Source organism: Centrocercus urophasianus, unplaced genomic scaffold, assembly GCF_019232065.1.
Source record: "Centrocercus urophasianus isolate 14NV4802_14NV808 unplaced genomic scaffold, USGS_Curo_1.0 seq_13, whole genome shotgun sequence".
Classification (NCBI taxonomy): Eukaryota; Metazoa; Chordata; class Aves; order Galliformes; family Phasianidae; genus Centrocercus; species Centrocercus urophasianus.
In genome coordinates this window covers 29,283,485-29,308,400 of record NW_024884475.1, presented here as the reverse complement: position 1 = coordinate 29,308,400, position 24,916 = coordinate 29,283,485, and the positions used below count along the sequence as shown (strand labels likewise).

Genomic DNA, 24,916 nt, shown 5'->3' with positions numbered 1-24,916 from the left:
CCTGAGTTAATTCTTCCTAAAGTGAAGTTTGAAGTTATATTCTTCAACAGGCTAACTTGGACACTTAAAATTACAGAAACGAGCTTCCATTTGACTTTATATTACAGAAATTGACAACAATATATTTGCACTTCACAATGACACAGGCAGCACATCTTCACCTTTCATACCTTTCCACTTGCAGTTTTGTTTCCTGCTTTACCCTGCTTTCTCTGCATTGCTCCTGCACTGTTCCCATAGCATAGGCCTTTATAATACTTTAGTCCTAATTCCAACTACTTTTTAAACACACAATTGCCTATCGAGGTTGAAATACATTTCTCCAATGTATGCTATTTTATGTTGAAGGCACTAGGGTAAAATAGCATCATTTCAACAACACAAAGATTTGCAGCAAACAGCGGGTTTTTTGTTTTTGTTTTTTTTTTTAAGGAAATGGAGAGGGCTGGGGGATTACCTTCACCTTCAGGGGATTATTGTGTGGCCCATGTTCCAATGAAATAATCTCTGTACCTTAAGAAACTTTTATTGACCATGGATTATTTCCCTCATTCCCCTATTCCCCTGTTCCTACGCCAGTTTGTTTCATGCCAACCATTAACATAAATAGCTGTTTTAGTATAGCCTTTTAAAGGTACAATGCTTTTTTTTTTTTTTTTTTTTTTAAACCTATAAACAACAAAAGATCTTCAACTGAATTCCAATCTTTATAGTATTTTAAGTGCTATTAAAGACTTGTTGATAGCAATTCAGAATAAATTTTCGGTCCACAATTGATGAGCCCAATGAATCTGCTTCAGATTATGATGCAGATAAGAGATATTCTTATAATAGTGAAGCATTTGAACTAAAACTTTAAGAACAATTGATAGAAATTGCAGAAAAGACTAAAAAGTTAATTAGCACATTTCTGGTTGCAAATGTTTAAATGATCAAGTCAAACTAACTAATGCTAATTCTTTTTTGCCTAAGCAGTTATCAAATCTAACAGGACTGGTACAGTTTACACACTTACATTAACCATTGTCTTTTAATCAATTGCCAGACTGCAGTTCCATCCCTCCAAAGTAATCAGATTGTATTCTTGTCATCTGCTTAAAACCACTTTTGTTTCAGAAATACTTTGCTTTTAACATCGTTGTTTTCTACAAATACCCTCAAATAAAAGCCATTTACAAAAAGAGATTTTGTTCAATTCAGTACTTTTAGGATGGAGTTGACTACTGAGCTGAAGCTATTATTCTCTTTGTCATCCTAAACTAAATTTTCTAATACAGCTGGGCAGGACAACTCAGCTTCAATCTTCCCAAAACCCCCAGTTTTCACAAGCTCAAATCATACTTTTTGTTGCTCCGTATGTTTCACTAACAACTGCTGGACAAGTACAACCTTCTGGACTTGTTGTAGAAAGACTTACTGAGGTAATCACTAATTAACTTTTTTGTTCTGGCAGTTCTTGAATTCTTTCATTTCTTGCTGGGCTCATGCAAGCCAGTTTCTTTCCTCAGCACCCCCTGCTTTTAAAGATTGAGCCCCAGTACACCTTCAGGGGAAGCCTACACACTACCCAAGACTGCTTTGAGGACAGAACACTTATTATTTCCCATCTCATAACAGCATATTATCTGGCACACATGTATAACACCCACAACATCTACAATTCACCAATCACTCTTCCATCAAAATACATGCTTTCCATATCACATACCTACCAACAAGGAGTACATGAGAAATACACAGCAGTCCAGGCAAGATTTCCATCGTCCATGCCACATTTTACTATCTTCTTTCCTGAACCTCCCTCATCCACACCTCGAGTTTTACAAAGTTTGGTGCCTTTCATCTCACATCTTTCTAGCTGATCACAATCGTAATTTCAGTGGCTACGGCTCCATGACAAAGTAATAAGCACTATATTAACACAATTACCACAGAGGTAAGAGCAACATATTTGCCAGGTTACAGATACATACTTTTACCTCAACTGCAATGCTATTTGGCAGCTGCATTTCAAGTATATTCAATTCCAGAGAACCAGCACAAGTAAAAACCTTTGGTTAGCGAGGCAGAAATACTACACAAACTGCAGCTTCACAAACAAACCTGTAAACACGTCATTTCAGTGAGGCATGCACCATTAAAGACAGCCTGGTTTTCTTAATTTCAAGCCAACTTTAAAGAAAAGTTCATCTTCATAATTTAAAACCGGAATAAATCATTTCCAAACTACATGTTCAACTTTTTTTTATATAAAAATTAAGGTTTAACATTTATTTTACATCTAGCTTTCCACATCCATGTGGGGACAAGGAATCAGAATGTACATAGCTATAAGCTGTGCAAAAGTGGTGCCGTGCAAAGTCACAGATGCACGATAAACTGATAGTACAAGACTAGAGAAAATGAAGATATGGATGTTAAAATGGAGACAAAAAAAAAAAAAAAAAGCAAGGTAATATATGAAGGAACAGGGCAGGAAACAGGAGAGCCAGATGCTCAATAATGCCCTTGTTGCTGCAAAGATAAACTAATGGCACAAGACAATGCTTCTTGTAGAACAAAAATCCAATAGCAATGAGTCTTTATTCACGTTTAGTCACCTGACATGAGGAAAGTGTCTGTTGCATTAAAATAGTCATTAATGTAAATGGCAGCATGGCTGAACAAGTCCTTTCCAATGGTAACGAACATCCCACATAGTAAATTCACTTCAACACAGCCTCATGACAATTCCCACATCAAAACAGTACTTTATTTTATATTTTTGCCTCATGATTACTCCCATATTAAGATCTTTCAGCTGTCAAGCGTACAAGGTGAAGAAAAAGGTTCTCAGTCAGCAAACACAGGTGCATCAGGAAGCATCTCCACAATACACCACTTCAGATCTGCTGGGTCCCAAGTCCATCCTTGAACGCTGGGCTCCCAGCACCACGTGTAGCACACTACTAAGGCTACACTACTATGTTAGCTTATTAATTCTGCATACATCAGGCCGAACAATGTGTCAACCTGCAAAAGACTGAGCATTATAACTGAAAATGGCAAAAGATTCACTCGATTGAACTTCACATCATTATTTGATGTTAAACAATGAGGCAAATCCCAACAGTATATACAAAAACCAGCTTTGCTTTTACAAAAGATTTTGTTTCCCATATTGATTAATCCAGGCAGCTAACTCATTGGTTTATGCAACTTTATTGAAGAAAATAAATCAGTTACTAGTAGAGCTATTAGTTGATCACTCGTCCATTTACAACTTGCATCATTTATTCAGTGCTATATTAAACAGTGTTTTGGAAGACAGATTAACTAATAGCTCCAAGCCTCCTAACAAAATTTAAATGAATTACAAAAATGTTCTTAGACCCTATTTTGGAATACAAGGGATGTTTGACTTCCAATTTCCATTCTCTGTAAAACAAGAACTGGTCATTCCTTTATTGACATGCATAAGATACATCACATTTTCTGTTCTGCTGATGCTATAGATTCAGTACCAATTCTCCAGACATATCAGTTATGAGCAAATGTATATAATAAAACCTCAGTTCTCTAACACTAGGTTTGTAACAAGATGGATGTTGCTACAGCAATGTTACTTCTTTGATGGGAGAAAACTGAACATCCATCTCCTCTCACCCCTTTCAGGTGGTATCTTCAGTATCTGTTAGAGCAATGAGGAATGTATTTTTTTAATCTCATAACCAAGTTAGAATGAAGACATTGGCCACATAATACACATGCTCCATTAAAAAAAAAAATTCTGAATCTTGGGCAATTGTTCTTGTGTAACTACTTTACAGATTCTAAAAGCAGTTATTGTCCAAAGCTGGAAGAACTAAAGTCTTCTCAGATGAGCATGTGCATGAATGGAAGGAGGTAAACAAAAAAATAAAAAAGATGAGGTCTGATAGGGGAGCAGCCGGATAAGAAAATCAAAAAAGGAACAGTAATTTAAAGTTTATTCCAGCTATAATGCAGGTTATTCTGACTTTAAGGTAGCATCACATGGCATACTTCTGAGTCCATTCCCGAGATATTCTGTTGTACCTGCAAAGAACAAGAACTGAGTTACTGTCAGGATGAAAATAACAATTCCCTAAACCGTTAATCATTAAATATTACTTTCACCTCATCTCCTGATTGTCTTCACATGAAGAAAAGTCTCCTTTTAATAACATAAAGGGAAAAAACCTCAAACAAATCCCTCCCTAGACTAACCAGGATGTTCTTAAATTTATATGAAACACTTCAAACTCAAGTCAAGCATATTTGCTGGAGGTCTGCTGTGAATAACTACTCAAGTGGAAGGTGTGAATAACTACTCCAGTGGAAGGAATACAGACCATTTGGAATAGCAGGGGCAAAGGGAGTGTTTTGTTTAAATACTGTTCTTAGATAAAGATTTCAGAGGATCACATGCCATAAGTAAAGATTACTTGGTTAATAATATCACCGCATTTAGAATTTGTCAAATTTCTTGTTTAACAGTAAAATAATAGTAAATTTTCTTCATACTTTGTATTTTCTTTCCACATTAACATACTGCTGAAACAATTTTTAAAAAGGATAATGTTATCTTTAAGTATACTACCTCCACAGGAACTGAGCTGACAATTAGTTTATACTTAACTCCATGCTTGTCAGTAAGAAGTTAATTTTCAACTATACAAGCAGAACATAATCCCCATACATTTTTCTAGTCTGCAATATATAAAAGACACTGGTGAATAACAGAAGTTGAAATTTGAATTGCCCAAAATTTTGCATACCTATGCATGAGGTCTGATTACACTGTACTGCTTCCAGGGCATCACTTTTAATGAAATTCTGGCAAAATCTGGGTAAATACTTGACAGAACAAGTTGACAAGCTGGCTCAAACTCAGTAATTATTTCACTCTTTTTGTTGTTGCCATGCAAGAGCAATATCTGTGAGAAATAGTGACTGGCCAATACATTTCACACTAACCACAGATCAAGCTGTTAAATATTCAAGTTCAGTAACTGGTCCATCCATTATCTGTTAGTTAATCCAGTGCCTTAAAGCATGCAGCACTCAAGTGCTGACAAGTTCCATTTTGTTAAATGCACAGATATGTGCAGATATTCTTACCCTACAGCATAGCGTATTTCTCTGTCCACTCTCTTGCTAACCTATTGTACCTAATTGGACAAGTATATTTAGCATTAATATATGAAACAAACAAAGGCTAATTTATGTCACTATATCCGTGGAAGAAGTTTAAAACACGTAAGGAATAAAAACAATCATTTCAACACAGATAGGGACAACTTATGAAGCTTTGTTCAAGGGGAAGTTTCCAAATTAAAGACCAAGTTGCTACTAAAAAGGGCACCAAAACAACAGAGCTGTCTTTTCCTCCAAGTATCTGTCCTAATTACACATAATAAGTCAATAAATGGGGCAACATGTACTTTCAAATACTGCCATACTTGTGAGAAAAAGATGGCTTCCTTCTCCCGTTACTTCAAAGATACTAAGCCCCGTTGTTTAAATTACTATTGAAAATAGATACTACTTTGACACACAGCTCTCTGCACTTCAGATTTCCCAGTAAAAGACTTGCTTGGTACAGCTGTTTGAGAAAGCACTCTTCACCAAGTTTGTTACAATACTGCTCTTATGCAACTCTGTACTTACTTGTCTCTGTCTGTTTTATAGATACGTGCAATCTCTGGCACTAGAGGGTCATCTGGATTTGGATCACATAACAGTGAACAAATGGATAAGAGAACTGTAAAAAAAAATATATATATATACACACACATCAATTGCAAAATAGAAGCAATCACATTTAAGTACAGTTCTTTGTATTAGCACAATGTCAGAACACTAGAGAACTCAAACAACTTCTCCCCTGACATATGACCAAAACAAATTTGCAGCCCATTTTAAATAAATACATATGAACACAACACATGAATCACTTAGAAGTTCATAATGTTGTTGTCTTTTTTTTTTTTTTTTTTTTTTGTTTGTTTGTTTGTTTTTTAACCAATTCTGGTAACTTTCAGTTAACAAGCAGAAGAACAGCACTGTTGTTTATCCCCTGCACTGTGATGAAAGGCAACAGTCAATTTAAAGCATGTTATGTATTCTGATGACAAGAATATTCCATGTTTTAATTACCGAAACTAAGCCTTATTCATTTACTTCTGATCATGTTGATTTTTTTTCTCTGTACTAAGACAATTTACTCTGTTCCGCACTGATAAAGCTGCAGGTAGGTTGTAAAGAAGAGTAACACTGATGCAGTTGCAACGTCCACTCTCACAGAAAAACAATAGTGACAACATTAAAAAGTAGGGTATCCGCATCCAGATCACAAACCTACACCTTGCACAGACAGGAATTACAAGTTCTGTAAACAAAGGAGTACTTCAATGGATCTTTTGAAGCTACAGTGACCAGTACCTTTGAAGCAAAAAAGAATTTGATCATCATGAAAACATTCGAGCACTCAATGTTATTTAGTACATTAAAATGGAAAAAAAAAAAGACAAAGCTTCTACTGCAGCATAACACCAATGTATCCTAAAGTATAACCACAAAGTTTAGTTCATGAAATTCATGCAATGCCAGTGCACAGCAGCTGAAAGCAACATTTATGAAAAACCACTTTTGTTAACTGTACAGATGTGACAACACAGAGCAGCATGCAATCCCAGACAGACTCAACAACAACAAAAAAACCCAACAAACTACGAAGACTTAATTACTAAAAATGAAAGTCAACTTTAAATTGATATGCAAGTACGTATTTTTACGTACTTTTGGAGGGCAGGAAACAAGCACTGTCTCCACTTTAGGTTGGAATACATGACCACAATCTTTCTTCAATCCGAATGCTAGTAGTTTACTCTGGGACTAAGCTAGTATGCTCTGCTAAGAATAGTGCAGCAAATAAGCAGTCACATAAGGCCTTCAAACAGCCAGTTAGAAGAAGGTATTTGAAAAAACAGACCTTCATTTACAAATATCTTAAGACATGATTATTAAATTGGCAAAAACACAGACTGGATTTAAAGGAAAACTCAAGAGTATTAAAGCTAAAAGCATAGTATCCAACACCAAATGGAAACATCTCTTCCTCACAAAAGTTACCTTTAGAAATAGTTAAAGCAGGAGACCATTGTGATCTTAGAATATCGAGACAAATGCTGCCATTACTGTTAATATTTGGATGATAGATTCTTGTTGTAAATGCAACCTGTAAAAAAAAAAAAAAAAAAAAAGGTATAGTTTGTTTTGACTTATGACAACATCATCTGTTCTCAGTCAAGCTGTCAGTCAACTCAATTTCCTGCTAAAGAAAATAATCGAGCAGTTAAACCCTAGATTCATAGTAAGTACTCTCAATATCCAGCTATCACTCCAATTCAGAGAGAGGGCAAGTGGTAGGCTGTGCTTTAATCACAGTTCACTGCATGCTGATGAAGATGCTCAACCAAAGTGGCAACCAAAGTGTCTGAACCATGGCAACAGTGCCATCGTGAAGCTAAAGAATTACAAATGTTATGGTTACTTCTAGCATGCACTTTCATATTGTAAGAAAACTGGCAGACGTACTTTTCTGTAGTTTTACCAGCTATTATTATTTAATAACTACTGCCAAAAGCTAAGAGATACAATCAGCGACTCCAAGAACTCACCAAGAGTCATGTTTTTATGGAATAACCCAAACAGCCATACTGTATGACTTGACTTAGCAAGAATTAAGCAAGAATTCTGTTGTAACACAAAGCTAGTAAGCTTTCCTAACAATCAAGAAAAACAAAAATAAGATGAAACACTAACCCAGGACGTTCAGAATTCATTAATTTTCTCTGAAAAATGTATGCCAACATACCTACTTCTGTTGTAGAGAGGGACCTGGGCATTTAAGATACTATAAGAATGCACAAAAAACCAAGTCCTTCACATCATTAAAACACAGATGTTGGCATTTTCTATCCTTTAGTTAGTTCCTTAAAGACAGCTAACACCACAAATGAGAAAACGATACTTACCTTAGGTGGTTTGAAAGGGTAGTCTGTAGGAAAGTGAATTGTCAAGAAGAATACACCACCCTGATATGGACTGTCATTCTGCCAAAGTAAACAAATAATTCCCCTATTATCATCCTTAGAACAAATTCCAAGAAGATGTTGTTTTTAAATACATAAATCAACTCATTTCAATGGTTGAACTGTCTATTACACCAGTGTAACAGACGTAGTTAAAATTCAATTACTACTTCCTTAGGTATGTGATAATGACCAGACATTTCTCTTTCCAGATGGATCTCTCTGAGCTGATGCTTCAAAGAAAACTTCTCTACCAATTCACTCAGAACAATTTGGCAAAATTACCTCAGTTCCCCTGAGATGGCCTAATTGAATGGCAACAGAGTGGAAGTACTGCCTAACACGTTCAAAAACAAATAGTGTTTGGAGTATATTTGTTATAACCACCCAATTTTACAACAGCCAAAGACCTCCCATAAGTTCTACCTTCAGCTTAGGTATTGCTTAGCACTGCAAAATATTACCAACACATAACTCCTTGTTCCATGGTGGTTGTTTTTTTTTTTGGGGGGAGGGGGGCAGGCAGAGGAAGAGAGTAAAAAGAAAAGCATCAAGATTAACAAAATACATTGAGATTAAAGAGATTTCTTCCTCTTTTACAGAACAGAACTTCAACATTAGCAGGTATGGGAGTGTACTGCACATTACCGCTGTTTAAAGTGAAAACTACAACACAACTCCAGGAGCACGGCTATCAAAAACGAATGTGGGACACTGTACACTTCTGAATTACTTGTTATCTGAATCTTTATATTCACTGTACAAACATTTCACACCAGTGTAAGACGACACTATGTCTTTCTCAGTTACATAGAAGCAAATGAAATACTGCAGTACAACACATGGGACTAAAACATAAAAACACACAGGTCGTAACTCCTGCACAGTTCTGTATCAAAAACCCAGCAACAGATGTAACCTCTTGTATGTGGTCAAGGGTTCTACATGAGGCTTTAAGGAACAACCCCTTTTCTTCACATTTCAGCAAGTGTGGGAGCAAACTTCTCCCAGAATACGTTAAAACTGAAGTTGACAAATACAAGCACTCTTGTATCTTATTAAGAAAATCACAGCCTTTGTAATATCTGCAGAGCAGGAATGCCAGGTGACTGGTACTACCCTTGAAGGCACTAAACAGCACCAGGCGAGCACCAGAGCTAACATCACACTGTCAGGCCAATTTTGAAGCAGGAATACAGATCTTTCTGATTGACTCCAAAGAAACCACAAAGGGAAAGAAAGGAGCTGTACATTGTTAAACCACGAGCTAAAAATAATAACGCCATTTTAAGATTCAACTGATGTTTAATACCTTATGACCATGCAGACACCAGGTACATAAAATCAAAAGCAATACAGCGCAGAACATGTCTTGTATTTCAAATGATTTTTATCCTTTTGAGGCACTTAGTTACAATCAGTGAGGACCAGGAACTTGAGAATGAAGTCATTTTTCCAATGAAGTCAACCTCTGACATGCAAACTTTCAGTGGTGATCTACTTAAAACACGCTTGTAGCTATATAGAAGTAGGACAATTCAGCATCATTGATACTTAATTCCTCTGAGCCTCACCACAAGCACAACTCGGGGGCTCCAGGCCTACTGGCATCTGATACTGGTCTCAAGTTATAAAAAGTTTTCTAAATATAGCTAATTAGCCCTGAGAATTGCAGATATCAAGCGCTTGCATGTTACGTTTTTAGTTAGAACAAGTATTTGCCTTCTTTACCAAGGAAATATGAATACTCAGGTTTCAGTTGTGTACTGTATATTTAACACACAGGATTCTCCTCAGTCATAACTCAAAGTGTAGAAACAGTTACATGCAAACAAACTTTCTAGAAATAAGCTGATAACAGCCAAGATTGTTCTAGAAATTATTCTATCCCCAATATGAGTTCTGGTATAAACACCCCAGCAGCAAAATTGTGTTCAGACTAATTATTTTTCCTCTTTTATTTTCTGTAACTATAAGAAATACCTCTAGACCTACTGCCTGATAATGAGAGTTTTAAAACAAAAAAGCAAAACGGAAAAAACACACAGGTTCTTCCTGAATAGGATCTACTAGTTGAACATTACATCACAAGAATTAGAATACTTACAGGTCCCATAATTGTGGCTTGCCAATGAAACACTACAAAAGAAAAACTCCACATTATTATCTAGGCATGGTATGCTTTGTGTTAATAGAGCAAAACTAAAAACCTAAGATTACTTACTGTCATCTCCAACAGGACCTGCTGAACACTGTGCTGGAGGATCACGAGCTAAGTCACTAAGTTCCTTAGGAAGAAACAAACAAAAAAAAAGATCTGTTCAGAGAAGAAATGCTAAAGAATTCAACAGTCATTTTCAACTCATGGCCAACAAAAACCTCTCAAAGTTTTTCCATGTACAAATGCAGAAGAATGTGCAGTGACAACTATTAAATCAACAGATCAATATCAGAAACATCTTTGTAAAAGACAACTGGCTAAACTGAACACAAAGGTCAACAATTAAGGTAACTACACTTTTTCAAATATCACTACTTTTTATTCCTCTTAAGACACTCCTGTTGGAAAAGGGACAAAGAGAACAGGTCACTGAGCCTGAAGTGGGCTAAGTCTAACCAGTTTCTGATCATGATTTCCAAGGATTAAGTCTTAGCCAGAGAAGCGTTAAGCTGGGAATGAGAAAGCTATGGCTAGCTTTCATGACACAGAAAGCACTGTGTGTACAGCATTCAATACTAACATTCAGACCAACCAGAAACTCAGTTGCTTTTTTCCCCACTGCCTCTAGCAAGAATACATTTTTCATAAGATAAAGCAGACAAATAAATTGAAGATGTTGACAAATATCAGAAGCAGGCAAAGTATCTGCACATTTTATTTTAAATTTTACATTCATGACAATTGTGCCTTTAAAATTCTGAATAACTAAGATGCAGAAAGCAGATCCCTCCGTTCCCTTGTTTCACAAGGAACAAAAACAGAAACTCAGAATGGAGGACTCCTTGTCTAGTACCAAGATCACAGTGATGAATCTCAGAAGTCCTGGATTCATTTAAACACTCTGTAGTTACTTGACTGGACGGTGTGTTTTCTAAGAAGATGTTGGCTTTCAGTTACAGAACGCGGTAAATAACTTCTCTCCCCCCTGCTGCTTTTCAAAGCTAATAATGGCTTCAGGAACTTGTGTAAAACTGCACTTGTCAAGGCTTTCCAAGTCACAAGAATGGGGAAAGCCTTCAGTCCTTCTCCCAGATACTAGCAGTCGCACCCAAGTCATTTACTACAGGCCCACACAAGCCATTAAAACAAGAACTTTCCATTACATTCTCAGACTTTTAAGGAACGCAGACACTCTTACTAGGTTGGAAACACACACACGTTTGGACCAGATAGCAACCAGGTCTGCCTGGGAAAACTGCTGTCTATCTTTTAGATTTGACAAATTCTATACTTGATGAAAAGTCAGTAAATGTAAACCAAAACAGAATGAGAAGAAAAATGCATTCCTTCCAATGCGAATACCTTGTTCTTGCAAACACAGGAAGAGAGAAAAACACTACTCCAACATATGTAGGTTCTAAAGAACACCGGAGATCATCATTTCCCCTCCTTATATGTGTTGATTTTCATCACCTTTCTAATTAACAAGATTTGAATTTTGCTCTGGGATGAGACTGTGCAGAAAAAAACAGAATTGTATCAGTTTTCATAAGCAATGGCACAGTGGAATGAGTGTTCTCATCCATTTCAGCGCTGCAGTCATCTGTGAGAGCAGACAACAGCTCTCTCTACAGCACAGAAAACTCCTTCACAGAGCACTCTTCTATTATACAGCACTCCCCTGTTATTGCTGGGGGGTCCCTGGGACATTCTTATTTCTGCAATGAAATCTCTGCTCTGGTCCACGTGTTGCTCCATGGACTTGCTAGGTTAGATTTAGACCATCTATGTAAAGACGAGAAGAAATGTAAAAACTTTCATATTGAAAGCTTTTTTTTGTTTGTTTGTTTGTTACATTTTCAGGTTTTCCCTCAACAAACGCTTAGCAAATAAAGGAAGTCCTGGTAAGCAGGCTGACTTCTCATCTGAATGTCTTTCCAATTACAAGAACTATCAGTTGATTGTTTATGATATCTGGGAAAAAAATTCCCTTGGCTGTGTTTTGTCCCTTAAAATAAACTGCAGCAAAGGAAGATGCAAAAAGATTATTGTTGTATTTTAATGTACTTACGCTGTTATTACTGCATTGATTTAATCTGGGAAAATGATCCTATTTCTGGAAAACTATTATGGGGACTAGGAACTATGAAATGGCTCTTCACAAAGTTCATAGAAATTACGAAGACAGGAGGGCAAGAAAAGACCAGCCTACAAGTGGAAAGCCACAGGTACAACAGGCTACAGAGTTCTTCTAAAAGTTCTACTGTCTTCAGAGAAAAAACAGCATTCAGCTTAAAAAGCAGTTGACAAATATATTTTAAAACAGAAGAGAGATTTGAGTACATCAATAATTCCAGCAGGAATAGCAAGTAAGTAGGACTGCAAATGTAAGAAAAATATTTAAGAAGTGTCAGTAAAAACTTCATGAAAGAAAAAAAGGCTTCAGTAATTTTCAAACTGAAACACGCGAGCTTGCACGCTCCAGTAATCGAAGACTCAAAATACAGGTCCATAGAGAGTTAGCCCTTTTAACTACGGAAACGAGTCTGGGGAACAGGCAAGCCATGATTTTCATAAACTAAAGGTCTCAAGTTTTGTCTGGTCCAAAACACTGAAGTACAAAAAAAAACCTAACTGTGCTAAACAAAGAAATTCAACGTAGAGATAAGGCTAGGAACATGATACATTACTCAGTATTTCCACCACAGAACAAACGATTTACTGACTAAAGTCAGAAATACAAGAGAGCTAGCACTCATTCTTGTATTCTCTTCATGATCCCTTAGGTACCACAGCTATAAGAATAAAATTGGGAAGGAAGCTGTTTGTCTCAGCAATGTAAGTGTTGGAGAAGAACTGAGGCAGACACAAGCAACAGCAGCCAGTTCTCCCAACAGCAGCCAGTTCTCCCTGCTCCCAGTAACACCAAGCTGATATTTACCCAGTTGGTAGTGTGTGACACCTCACAGCTACACAAAAGGAGGGAGGGTTTTTCTAAAAACAGGGCACAAAGTTCTCTCCACAACTTTCAGAGGTGCCTGCTTCTGAAAGCTGCAGCTCTGCTGAACGCAAGGGGCGAACTGGAAGAACTAGAAACTGGGCAGGCACAGACATACGGCTGTGACACAGCGCAGTTTGTACAGAAAAGGGAGGAGACTCCTCTCCAGCAACCCAGCAGCAAACCCAACACTGACCTTCCTCTTTAGCTCAGCCACTGAAACCAACCACTCCACAACAGGCAAATGCTTCATCTGACAGTATTTCCAAAAGCAGAACTAAGCTTTTGGAACTAACCCATCTCTCACTAATAAGTTATGACCACATCAAGTTTCACCTTATCAAGTGGTGTTTAATATTTAAGAATACAAAATGCTAAAAATGTTCCCTAGTGCTGCTCTAAGCATAAGGGCTTTATGATGTTCACATTCCTTCTGCTGCACTGCCTATCTACAGCTCTGCAGCTTTTTACTTACACCCAGTTTCAGTGGCGCTTCCCTTTGTTAAGGTATACAACAAGTTGCATCTAAAACTGTTTTTAAAATACCCAAAGCAGAACCCACGCTTTCCTGGAGCCAGCTACTCTATTTTTCATTTTCCAGGTGGCTTAGGAAAAAATAGGTATTTTCCCAAGAAGTCAATTCCCAAGGCTTTATGTGAAAACGTTTGCACAAAGGCTGGTTCAGGGGTGCACTGCACACCCACTTGGAAAGGATGAGTCTTGAATTACAGCCATGACTAGTAGTCCCTGGCTCCGCCACAGGTTTCCGGTGTAGCTCCAGTGTATCACCACTGTGCCCCAGTTTCCAAATATAAAGTTGTGATAGCTCCTGCTCCTCCCCAGGGAAGATTAGTCACACAGCATTTCGCAGGTTAAGCACTATTTAAGGATCGAGCACCCATGCCAGAAGACAGTGGTAGCATGTACAGGATGACATATAGGTACAGCTTTGCATCAGTTTTGGAAAAGCTACAGAAAAGTGGAAGTACAACAACATCAACAGACAGCTCTGCTTCCACACCACATGCCATGGTTTACTGCCAGTTTCACATTAAGACTGTAGTAATCGTAATTTTACTGGAAAATTCTCACAAACTTCCCTGTATAAGTTCAGTAAAATTAGCCAAAAAATAAACCAAACACTTACACCACTAACTAGCTGCTTGTTTTGCATGAAAATATGCATACGCTTCTATTGGAGATCTGAAACAGTGGCACGTGACTGTGAATGCAGGACTATGATCCCAGGTGATACAAAAAACGACAGGAATACCACTTTTCAAAAACAAATTGACAGAAAAGCTCTGAAGAAGCCTCACACAATTCCTCTCCACCAGTTGCTTACAAAAAGAAGTTATTCAAATGGTGAAGAAAATTCAAAGAACGTTCAAAGAATGACCGAGGATGCCTCACCCAAAAGTACAAGCAAGACCGTGAAGGTGAATTCTTAAGGCAACAAGCTGCTCTTCTCACAAAAGCATCCAAGCCTCAACAAATCCAGTAGCAAATGACTGCTTGCTGCATAAGCAAGCTGCTTTCCCACATGCAACCAAACTGAGCAGTCAGTGCCAGCCCCTTTGCTTCCCACTTCTCAGAACTCACGCTCCCTGTGGCTCCACTGCTGCATTTTTCTAGTTTAAGCTGGAAACAGCCAGAGCTTTATTTTTAATGATGGTAACAGCTTAACTACAGAGTGGCAAAACATCACTCATCTTCTCAGCCATAAATGCACAGTTAAATTTAATACCAGTTTACAACACAATTACTTGCTGAAATCATAAACTAACAGCTTTCTGGTCCTGTCAAGAAAGAACAGGGATGATTTGCTTTAAGTTTTTAGATGCTAATTTGTATTGCATCAGAGGCAAGGAAAGGTAACAATCAGTTACACCAGAAGCTTTTTTAAAAAAACAACAAGCCAACATCAAGCAAACAAAAACATCACTTAAGCCAAACAGAAAGTAGCATTTATTAATCCGAGTGTTTGTCTAATACAGTCTCTCATAAACAGTTCAAACACTAAGCATCCAAAAATTCATCACTCTATTAGTCTTCAGCCACCAGCTCACTACTGAAAACAGCTTAAAAAAGAAAGGATTGGAAGCAGCTATAAACAGAGGGGAAGAACATTTAAGCCTGTTTGAAGATTAAGAAGTGTCAGCCATCAAGAACTACTGCTTTATCCCACACACCTGCATTCACAACATTTGTTTCAACATGAAAACGAACCATCCTTGGATGCAGAAAATAACAGCTTGAAAAACATGGATTTTTAGGCTGAATAGGAACACGCTGGTACAATATACACCACAAGTGTAACCAGCAGAAAATTATCAGTTTTAAACAAGCTGGCCATTTGGCTAGCATTTAAAAATAAGGATTAAAAACACTATGTACAATGATAACGCATAATAAAGATGTTGAAGTTCACAGAAAACAGAGCAGAGTACTTCTTAAGAAATGCAAGGCACCACAACCAGGAACTTAACAGTGGTGATAATCCTCAACATCATTGTTTTACATGTTGTACTCTTCTGACTTGCCCTTTCTTCAGTTTTTACTATTAAAGCTTTCAGCTTACCCACTGCACACTGCTCGCACATTATCTAGCAACAATATCATAATACTTACTGAAAAATAGACACTGAAATACCTGATCTTTAAACCTAGGAATCAAAGGAGATGCCAGATTGATGTGTAAGTTTAATAAAGTCACTTTGTGTGCCTGGACTGTGATACCAACTACTCCAATGTCTACAAGCTATCTTTTTCAAGAACCTATCTTCCACTACCTGAGACACTGGTGAATGAGGCTATTGTCTACAGCTCTTCCCACCTGATCTCAAGTTTGGAAGGTGTACAATGCAGGTAATGGCTTCCAGCAAATTTCACTGTTACAGCAGCTGAAGTGGCACTATTCTACCCCCAAACTTTCCCAGAATTCACCTCTGCAAACTGGCAGATGTGTCGGGAAAAAATGGTCACTCACTAAAGGCGTTCAGAACAGACTTTGAAAAAGGTGGCAGCAACTCAACTACAGTTGGGCTCTGGACTCAAAGGCATGGCTTTTTTTTACTCCAAAGTAACCCAAATCCATAGAGCTATCTTACCAAAGACTAAGAAAATCTGACCTCTTTACTCACTTGAATTCTAACGTGTTAACAGCTACCATTCACTGAAAATAACAGCGCTACTAAAACACATGCTCTCAGTGCAGGACACAGACAGTGCATGCAGACTAAGATGTTCTGAAGGATAAGTGCAAAGTACCTGTTAACTACCCCTCAGTTCAGCAATAACTGGGTATTTCACCTCTGCCTTTCCCAAGCTCTCTCCTACTAGAACCCTGAAACTCGTCATGGTTTTGATTCACACATTTCTCCTCTGAGAACCTACTTACCATCTGTTCTGTGACCCAGGACTATAGGGCAGCATTCCCAGACAAAGGTCAGCAGTGAAAGCCAGCCGCAAGGGGAGAAGTGTGCTATGCCCAGCTAAACGAATCAGGATGATTGGGGAAGGAAGGGGCACATTCAATTCAGCAGATTATCTCAAAATGATACACTTGGAAAAAACTTACATTCAAAATGAGGCACTATGATCCAATCACCACTGCTCAGGAATGAGATTTTGGCACAGCAACAATTTCACAGCAACGCTGGCTGGATGCTGGGCTTTGAGGTGAGGGTCTCCCACCATCTTGCTGCCCAGCATTCGAGGCCCTCACTAGAAGCAGCAAGTATCTGGGATTCATATGGCACACCAGAGTTCACTAGGTTTCATCAAATAACCACCTCGGGAACGGCCATGAATGGAGCAGGTTTTAACAGAAATAACAAGTGGCCTTAACTGCGTGCTTAACCTCTAAGACTCCACTTAATTAAAGATGCAAGAATTCTCCTTGTTCTCAAGAAATGCATGGAAAAGAGGACCATGTGACAGAAAGTCATCAAATTAATATTGTGATGAACAATGCCACATGACATGGAGTGCGGTTAATCTGTTGTTTAGAGGTAGTCTGGAAGACCATTCTAAAATTTAAATATTTAAATTAAATGAAAATCAACTCTCCTTTAACCAAGTTCTTTTGACTTTGTCTGTTCCTTGTTTTGCATTAATTCCCAGATGCACACAAAAGCCAATGACAGACACAAACCTTTACAAGGATATTTCATGAACGTGACAGCGTGTCCTTGTGGAGGTAATTCTTCCACCATCTTATTTAGAGCTGTACAATTCTGCTAGCACCTTATGCTCTTGTGTACAACCACAGTGGATCTCTGTACAGAGCAGCAAGTGGCAGAGGCAGAACTAAGGGCATAGCAGCAAGGTTGAATCTAGATGATCACTGTGGTCCTTTTCAACCCAGGCCATTTTATGATGACTGTCTAGACAATTAGGTACAATTAGGTACATCTGCTCATATTGAGCTAATGATGTAAACACATTCCCAGGTAGTTACTGAGGTAAACTTCAGATGCTCTGACACTTGTCTCAGCTATCTAGAGAACACGGATGTCCAAAAGGGTTTTTAGGAGGACAGAAACAACAAAAAACCACAACAGTGTTTATAAGTGTATTTATGAAGAGACTGCAGCTGCCACCCTGAACTGCTGCAACAAAACAGGGGGCATCACTCATCTGGAAAATCATCATTCAGCAGATTCTCCTACACTGTTGAATAAAAGAACACAGCAAGCCCAATTCTAAGAGGAGAAAAAGTTTGCAGTCATCTGATTTACAGTACCGGCTGGCATTGTTACTTGGACAGGCAAGCAAAGGCTGGGAAGTATTACCTTAGCGCAGACTATTTACAAGGAACCTGAAGATGCTGCTGGCAGAGGACGAACCGCTGAGCACCCGGCCAGCCCAGCTGCATGGCACTGAGGAAACTCCCCATAAAAGCAGCTGAGTGCAGCACACAGCACAGCTTTCATGCCCCTTCCACCCAGCTGACCTACAGCACACCAGTACCCACCCCCAGTTCTGCTGCAGCTCTGGAGTCCAGATGCTCGGGAAAGGATTAAACTTCTGTTTCAACACTCTTCCACTGGGTCAGAGCATTTGCAAAGCAGTCTGAAATCCTCCTTTTCTTAAAACTAGAACAAATAATAACCGATTGTATTGGGAAAAACTGGAGGAAACATTGAAGAAGTCTACTGTGCCATGTCTCTCAAAGGGATGAGGGTCAGAACAAAGGTTTCCTTTGCACAAAATTTTAACATCAAAGCTCACTATTGATGAGAAGGTTCTCAATAACGTTTAAAACAGTACCAATAATAAAAAACATCTTTCTCTTCAGCTTTCCGTCTGGAATCCTGCAATGCTCTGTGCAGCTCACTCTTCAGTAATAAACTTTGTCCCAAAGTGTTTCACAAAGGGTTGAGAAAAGCATGGATGCCAACTTTAACTTATGAACATAATTTTAACTAGCTTTTTGAACGGCTTGCTCAGCACAACCTACTACATTTCATGTAATGGCACCCCATGAAAAACCCACTGAACATTTTCTGGAAAAAAAAAAAAAAAAAAAAAAACACACCTCCAATACTTCCCATTTAGAGCTTGAGGTATTAAATGCAAGCTCAAGAAGTTCACAAAACTACCCAGCTTGTGCAGTTCAATGTAGAATACACTCTACTCCTGTCAAGTTGGCTTTAACAGGAATTGTGTTTAAGAACGTGCTGCTGTCTGCAAACATATACACATTATTACAGCAGTTCTCACTTCTTACCCCAGTTAGTTTAGTTTTTTCTGCATATTATACAGGCAGCTGACTAGATCACCTCTGTCACAAGAGAAAATGAACACCTGTAACTCAAATGTTTCAATGTAAGCTGCAGCATATTAGCCCAAACCATCAACAAAAGTCAGCCTATGCTGAGATAGACCTAACAGTGGAGTGCAGACCACATGCTCCCATCTGCCAGCTCTGACGCACAGGGGAGGGACCTACAGCAGTAACACCTACAGCAGGATGGACAGTTAAAGCAGCAAAACCTTAATATCTGCAACAGAAAGATTTACCCGAGATGGTGCATCAAGACCCTAATCTGAACTGTACACAGGCTCTGCCCCTTTTCACTCCCCTTTAGCAGCTGTCACCATGGCTCCGCAGGGCTTAGAACCTCTGTCCCCTCCCTTCCTCCTCAGCTCAGCGTAGCCCAGCCAGCGCAGGGGCTGCTGCCAAGCTGCTGAGATGCTCAGGGTGGGGGGGGCACAGAGATGCCTTGGCCAGGAGGCAATTCACTGCTGCACTTTCTGCAGCTGCTCCTACAGCTGTTTGCAGCCTTCCCCCACCTTGGTTACCCATTTTCTTAAGTGCAAAGAAGGGCATTGCTGCTACGGCTCTGCTTACTGACTGCAGGCAGCTGAAGGCAGCTCATTTCACAAAATTCTACAGCAGCTCTCTTGCAGAAGAGATTCACGTAGGGAATAATATCAAAAGCACTGGCTTGCTTTCAAAAAACAAATCTTTAAAAGCTGGAATGATCGTAAAGAAAATGCTGGCCATACAACCTTTTACCCAGTGCATTATCCCACCCAAATCCTTCAGCACAGCACAGACTGCTTGTAAGGTATGCAAGTATCTATCTAATGGCATATTGATCTCTGAAGTTCTGTAAATTACATAAGTGAGATTACAGCCCCTTCCTCCGCCCATCCCAAAGCACACATTTAAAGATCTGTGCTGACTGGGAACCCACTTCACAAGCACAGTGCCCAGTTAATGGGAAGAAATCTTTACATTCCTGCAGCTTAAACATCCTAGCTAAGGAATCTTTAATTTTCCACTGTCATCAAGCATGACAGGTTCTAAAGTAGGACCTTCACAGTGAGCACTAGATTTGAACACGGGTAGCCAATCTACCAACTTCAGAAGTATTACTTACATTTTAATAATATTCGTTTTGCAGTACAAACGTAATTTCTGACTATCTAATCCTAAGCAGAATTTAACTGATGACAGCTTTCAGCTGACACTAAATAATTTTATTCTAGTTTAAAACAAACAAGCAAACAAAGACGCAAAGTTGTTCCACGCTAGTTCTTCCCCAACAATACACAGTAAACCTCGTGATTTGAAAACCTCAATCCAAGATGACCTTTCTAACCACAAAGTGGTGAAGCCACATGGTGTTATCTACTTGGGACAGAACTTGGCCTATCCAGGCATATTCAAAACAGTTACAGTGAGTGAAATAAGTATCAAAACACAGTGCAACACATTCAGTGCATTCACAAAGGTTAAAGCATTTAACTGATCTTTTCACCAAGTGTGCTTCATTAGCTAGCTAACCTTAAATTTGTGCTCCAACCATATAAATCCAGACTTATTTCTAGACATTAATTCAAAGCATAAGAAATCTAATAACTTCAAGTTATTAAATAATGTTGAATGAGCACAGCAAACTAAGTCTGAAACCACCTCCCAAAATAAAGTAAAGCAGCTTTCATTTAGAGATGGAAACCTCATTCCCAGGAGCTAGCTTTTCTAGTTAAGCTCTTACATTTTTGTCCCAAGTTAGAAACAAAGTGGTTACAAAGAAACACACTAAGTAGGTTTTACAACCTTTTACCTGGATCACCTATAAAAAAGCTACACCTTTGGTAAAACTGACGCAGATTTGTCATGCTACCTTCATCCCTGCACAATGCATTCCATCTCTTAAAAAATATTACTGTCTCCAGGGTTAGCAGCATCTCTTACTCCAAGCATTTGGAGGAGGGTGGGGGGGAGAATAAAGCTGCAATTAAACACACATCTAGAAACAGTGCTGGAGGCTGTAACCTTGAGGAAAATCGTTTTTCAGCCTCCAGTCCGCCACTGCCAGTGGAAGCTCTGCATCTGTACTTAAGCACAGATAAACGGTTTTGCCACCTTCAGCCTTTAGCTTCCAGGATGCCAACTCCTCTGAAGTTTTCCCAATAGATTACCCCCAACACAAAGATGATGGCTTGTACTGTGTTTAACCAAATGGACAGAAAACACAGCTGGCACAAGCTTTGTCAAGGATTTAACACAAAAAGCATTTCATATATACACACTTCCACCTCCTGCATTTGCTCTACATTTAAGTCTTCTATACCACTTCACTGCAATGCACATCTATAGTGCTGAAAGAACGGCTGCATATCAATGACATCAGCTCCACAGATTTTACCTGTTTTATATATTCTCAACTTCACACTCCAGCATAATAAAAGTTTCCCTGCTCCGGAGATGTAACACATCAGAGCCGGAAGTTGTCAGTGCTGCAGCAATCATGGGATGCATGCTTAGCAGTCACCACTCAAGGCTTCCAAGAGCGTGCAGCAGACACGTAGCAGGCATTTACATACAAGCTCCATTTGTTCCACTGCCATTACATTTATTTAGGGGAAAAAAAAATTTCATTCTCACAAAAGGAAGCCATTAAAATTAAGATACTGTTTCCCATTATTCCATAACAAAAGTACTTCAATGGTATAATAAAACAGCTGCCATTCTTCTGTAAAGCACACCATGTCAATAAAACAGAGCTCTGCCAGTTGAATGCAGGACACTCTCAGGGCAGATGGCAAAGACTTGAGGATGAGATCCAGCATAACATCATCTTCCTGAGACCGGCTGTGTACCTGACAATTCCTTCTGCTGGGAGAGCTCTAACAGCACGTTCCAAAAGCAGGGACCCAACATAGCAATTCTTGGGTGCTTCCATGTCTGAGCCAAAAAGCAGCCTGTGAGTTATATGAGAAGGAGGGGGTGGTTGTATGGTGAATGCATAGCATGCTTCAGGTTGCATTCACATGCTGCAACACAACCTGAGAGTGATTTATGAAGTGTAATAAAGGATTTTATCTAAGTCCATAAAGATGGAATCAAAGAGCCTAAAAGTACCTTCCCCAGTGTGTCTGGGACGTCATCAGCTGCAGATGACGAGTTCTCACCATGACAAGCAATGCCACGAGTCAGACTCAATCAGCCATGTGTGATTACAATGCTCTGAGGTCCTGGTCTCTCTTTAGCCTGCTCTGACCTGGTGCCAACTGCCTACTACAAAGAAGCAGAGTTTCAAGGTCTGATCTGTGACCTTACAGGAGATCCCAGATCACCAGCAACAGAGTGCCATTCCCTGGCTTAACAAAGTAGTAATATTAAAATCTGAATTCAAAACAGCTCCACTACAAAATTATTTCTCCTATTTTTTGGATCCCAGCCTCAATCCCAGTAAATATTTTTATCAGAAACCACGTTTCAAAAGAAAGCAGCTTGCAAGCAATGCTTCCAGTCTGCTACACATCACCATTTTGACGTTCCAGGTGGGGAAAAACAAAATTGAAACTGTAAACCCCACGTGAGTTTGGAAGCCTATCCTCTAGCACCCTGTGATGAAATGGACTAAAAATAACACCTTCAAAACAAACACCAAGCCCACACCAAAAACCCTGCACCAACCCTCTGACCCTACACCCCAGCACTGGGGGAAGCACGACCAATAAGGGCCTAAGAACCAGAGGCAGCAGGCCCAGAGCACACAGCAGGAAAGGACTTTCTCATCCACAAGTTACGCTGAAGTGTTTTAAGGTTTCCACCACCACGTTACGATGCTCAGAAAGGCAAACGGCCCCTCTATGTAACCATCATCACTTCGCTTTAACAGGAAACTCTTACCTGCAGCGCCCGAGAGCATTTCATAAGCACGAGCTGATGACAAAGCACCCAGGGAGGGTCCTGGCTGTGCACAACTCGAGCGATATCACTGCTAATACGGGGAACAACTTCAGACAGCAGATTCTAAAGAAACTGTTTTGAAATCCTCGGGAGAGTGCGGTGACTTGAAGACACCCGTGAAAGTAAAACTAATCAGAAGCCAACTTACAGTGCTCGGGGGCCGTCCTCCCACCAACGAACCATACCCGAGAGCCCGCTGCGACCGGGCAGCACCCCGACCCCGCTCACGGCCGCGGGCGCAGCCCGGCTCAGAGGCGGCACACCCCGCGGCCCCGGGCCGGGCACAGCCGCTCTGCCATCTTGGCGACGACGACCGAGCCGGCGCTCCCCGCTCCGGTGAGGCGACCCGGGCGGCGGCCACTGGACAGAGCCGTCCCACCAGCCAGCCCCGAGCCGGCGGCCTCCTTCCTTCGCCGGGAACGATTTATGTTATCATCGCCGCGGCATTTTTTCCGACTTAGTTGTGAAGTCGCTCCGCCCGGCCCCGATTGTGCAACGGCGAGGCCTCGGCGCGGCGCTTCCGCTGCCGGTGGGGCCGTGCGGGGCGGCGGGGCCGAGCCCGGCTCCGGGGAGTGCGGAGTGTGCGCGCCGCGGGATCCCGGAAAGGGCCCGGAGCCGCCGAGCCGCCGCCATCTTACAATGCGGGAAAGGCGCCGCACGCCGCGGGGAGGCCGGGAGGACCGCTCCGCGCCGCGGGAGAGCTCAGAGCGCCCGGGGAGCCCCATCCGCCGCGGCCGGGGCGGGCGGGAGCTCGGCGAGGCCGAACGCGAGCGGCGGGGCCGTCCGCAGGGCGGCCTCCGGCCGGCGGGGTGCGGCGGCGGCGGCCCGGGCCCAGCGGGGCGAAGGGAGAGCGGCCGGGCCGCTCTCGGCGGGCGGTGTGGCGCAGCGCCTCCATGATGAAACGACAGAAAAAAAAAAAAGAAAAAAAACAAAAACAAAAAAACCAAAGCAAAAAGAACGGCGAGAAGCGAGGGCGGGGCGCGGGCCGCTCACCTTGTTGATGCGTTTCAGCGCCATTGTGTGCGAATGCCGCCGCCGCCGGGGCCGTCTGTGCGCCGCGGTGACTCCGCGCTCCGCTCGCGCTGCGGGGGGGCCGGGAGGAGGGCGCGAGGAGGAGGAGGAGGAGGAGGAGAAGGAAGGCGGGGAGGGGGAGGGGGCAGCCGCGCCGCTCCTTCCTGCGGAAGCTACCGGGGGGGGCGCCCGAGCGGAGAGTGGCGGCCAGCGGGGACCTCCGGCCGGCGGGCCGTGCGCCTGGGGGAGCGCTGCGCCCGCCGCTTCCCGTCACCGCCGGGAAGAGCAGCAGAAGGAAGATGACAGCCGCGGGGCGTCGCCCGACAAAGAGGAGCAGATAGGAGACCAAAGACGGCAGCAACGGCACCGCCGTTGGCGGCCGGGCCCGAACCCGGGGGGAGGAGGGGATGGAGCGCGCCTGACTCCAGCCACACCCCAGGGCCGCACACGGGAGGGGCGGGAAAGCGGCGTCTGGGGGCGTCGTGGCTCCGCCCCCACAGCGGGGAGGGGGAGTGTCTCGCGAGAGGTGGGCGCGAGTCGCGCCGACGTAGAGGAAGGGAGGGGTGGTTTGGTCCCTGCCTGCCTGCCGGGCGGCGTTTCTGCAGTGCCGCTGCTCCTCCTCCTCCTCCCCCCGGTACTGACGGCGAACCGCCGCCCTGCCCGGCATAGCTCTGCGCGCACAAAATGGCCGCTGTTGGGCTTGCATCGCTGCGATGACGCGGCGGTATCCTTCCGCATGAGTGCACATCGCACATCTGCGACCCTGTGTCATTGTGCTGCTGCGGAAATAAGCGAGCCGCGCGTGCTCGCTTCTGCCCCTACAGAAACGTAAATTAAGGCAGCCCCGTCCTGGGCTCACGGTGCCGCTGCCCGCCCGGCCGTGTGCCGCAAAGGGCAACACAGCGCCCGGGAGAGAAAGGAGGGTCCCGTGGAGC

At 41.5% G+C, this 24,916-nt stretch overlaps 1 protein-coding gene across 1 annotated transcript; it reads right to left on the bottom strand.

Moving 5' to 3' along the window:
* Nucleotides 1-2,724: 2,724 nt before the first annotated feature.
* UBE2D3 (ubiquitin conjugating enzyme E2 D3) lies at nucleotides 2,725-24,069 on the bottom strand. Its single transcript, XM_042811780.1, has 7 exons — nucleotides 23,964-24,069; nucleotides 10,321-10,384; nucleotides 10,204-10,235; nucleotides 8,040-8,117; nucleotides 7,135-7,240; nucleotides 5,671-5,764; nucleotides 2,725-4,056 (listed from the first exon to the last, which is right to left on the bottom strand). Exons 1-7 carry the CDS (start codon nucleotides 23,985-23,987, stop codon nucleotides 4,011-4,013), a joined length of 444 nt encoding a protein of 147 aa, XP_042667714.1. The 5' UTR covers nucleotides 23,988-24,069; the 3' UTR covers nucleotides 2,725-4,010.
* Nucleotides 24,070-24,916: the final 847 nt, after the last annotated feature.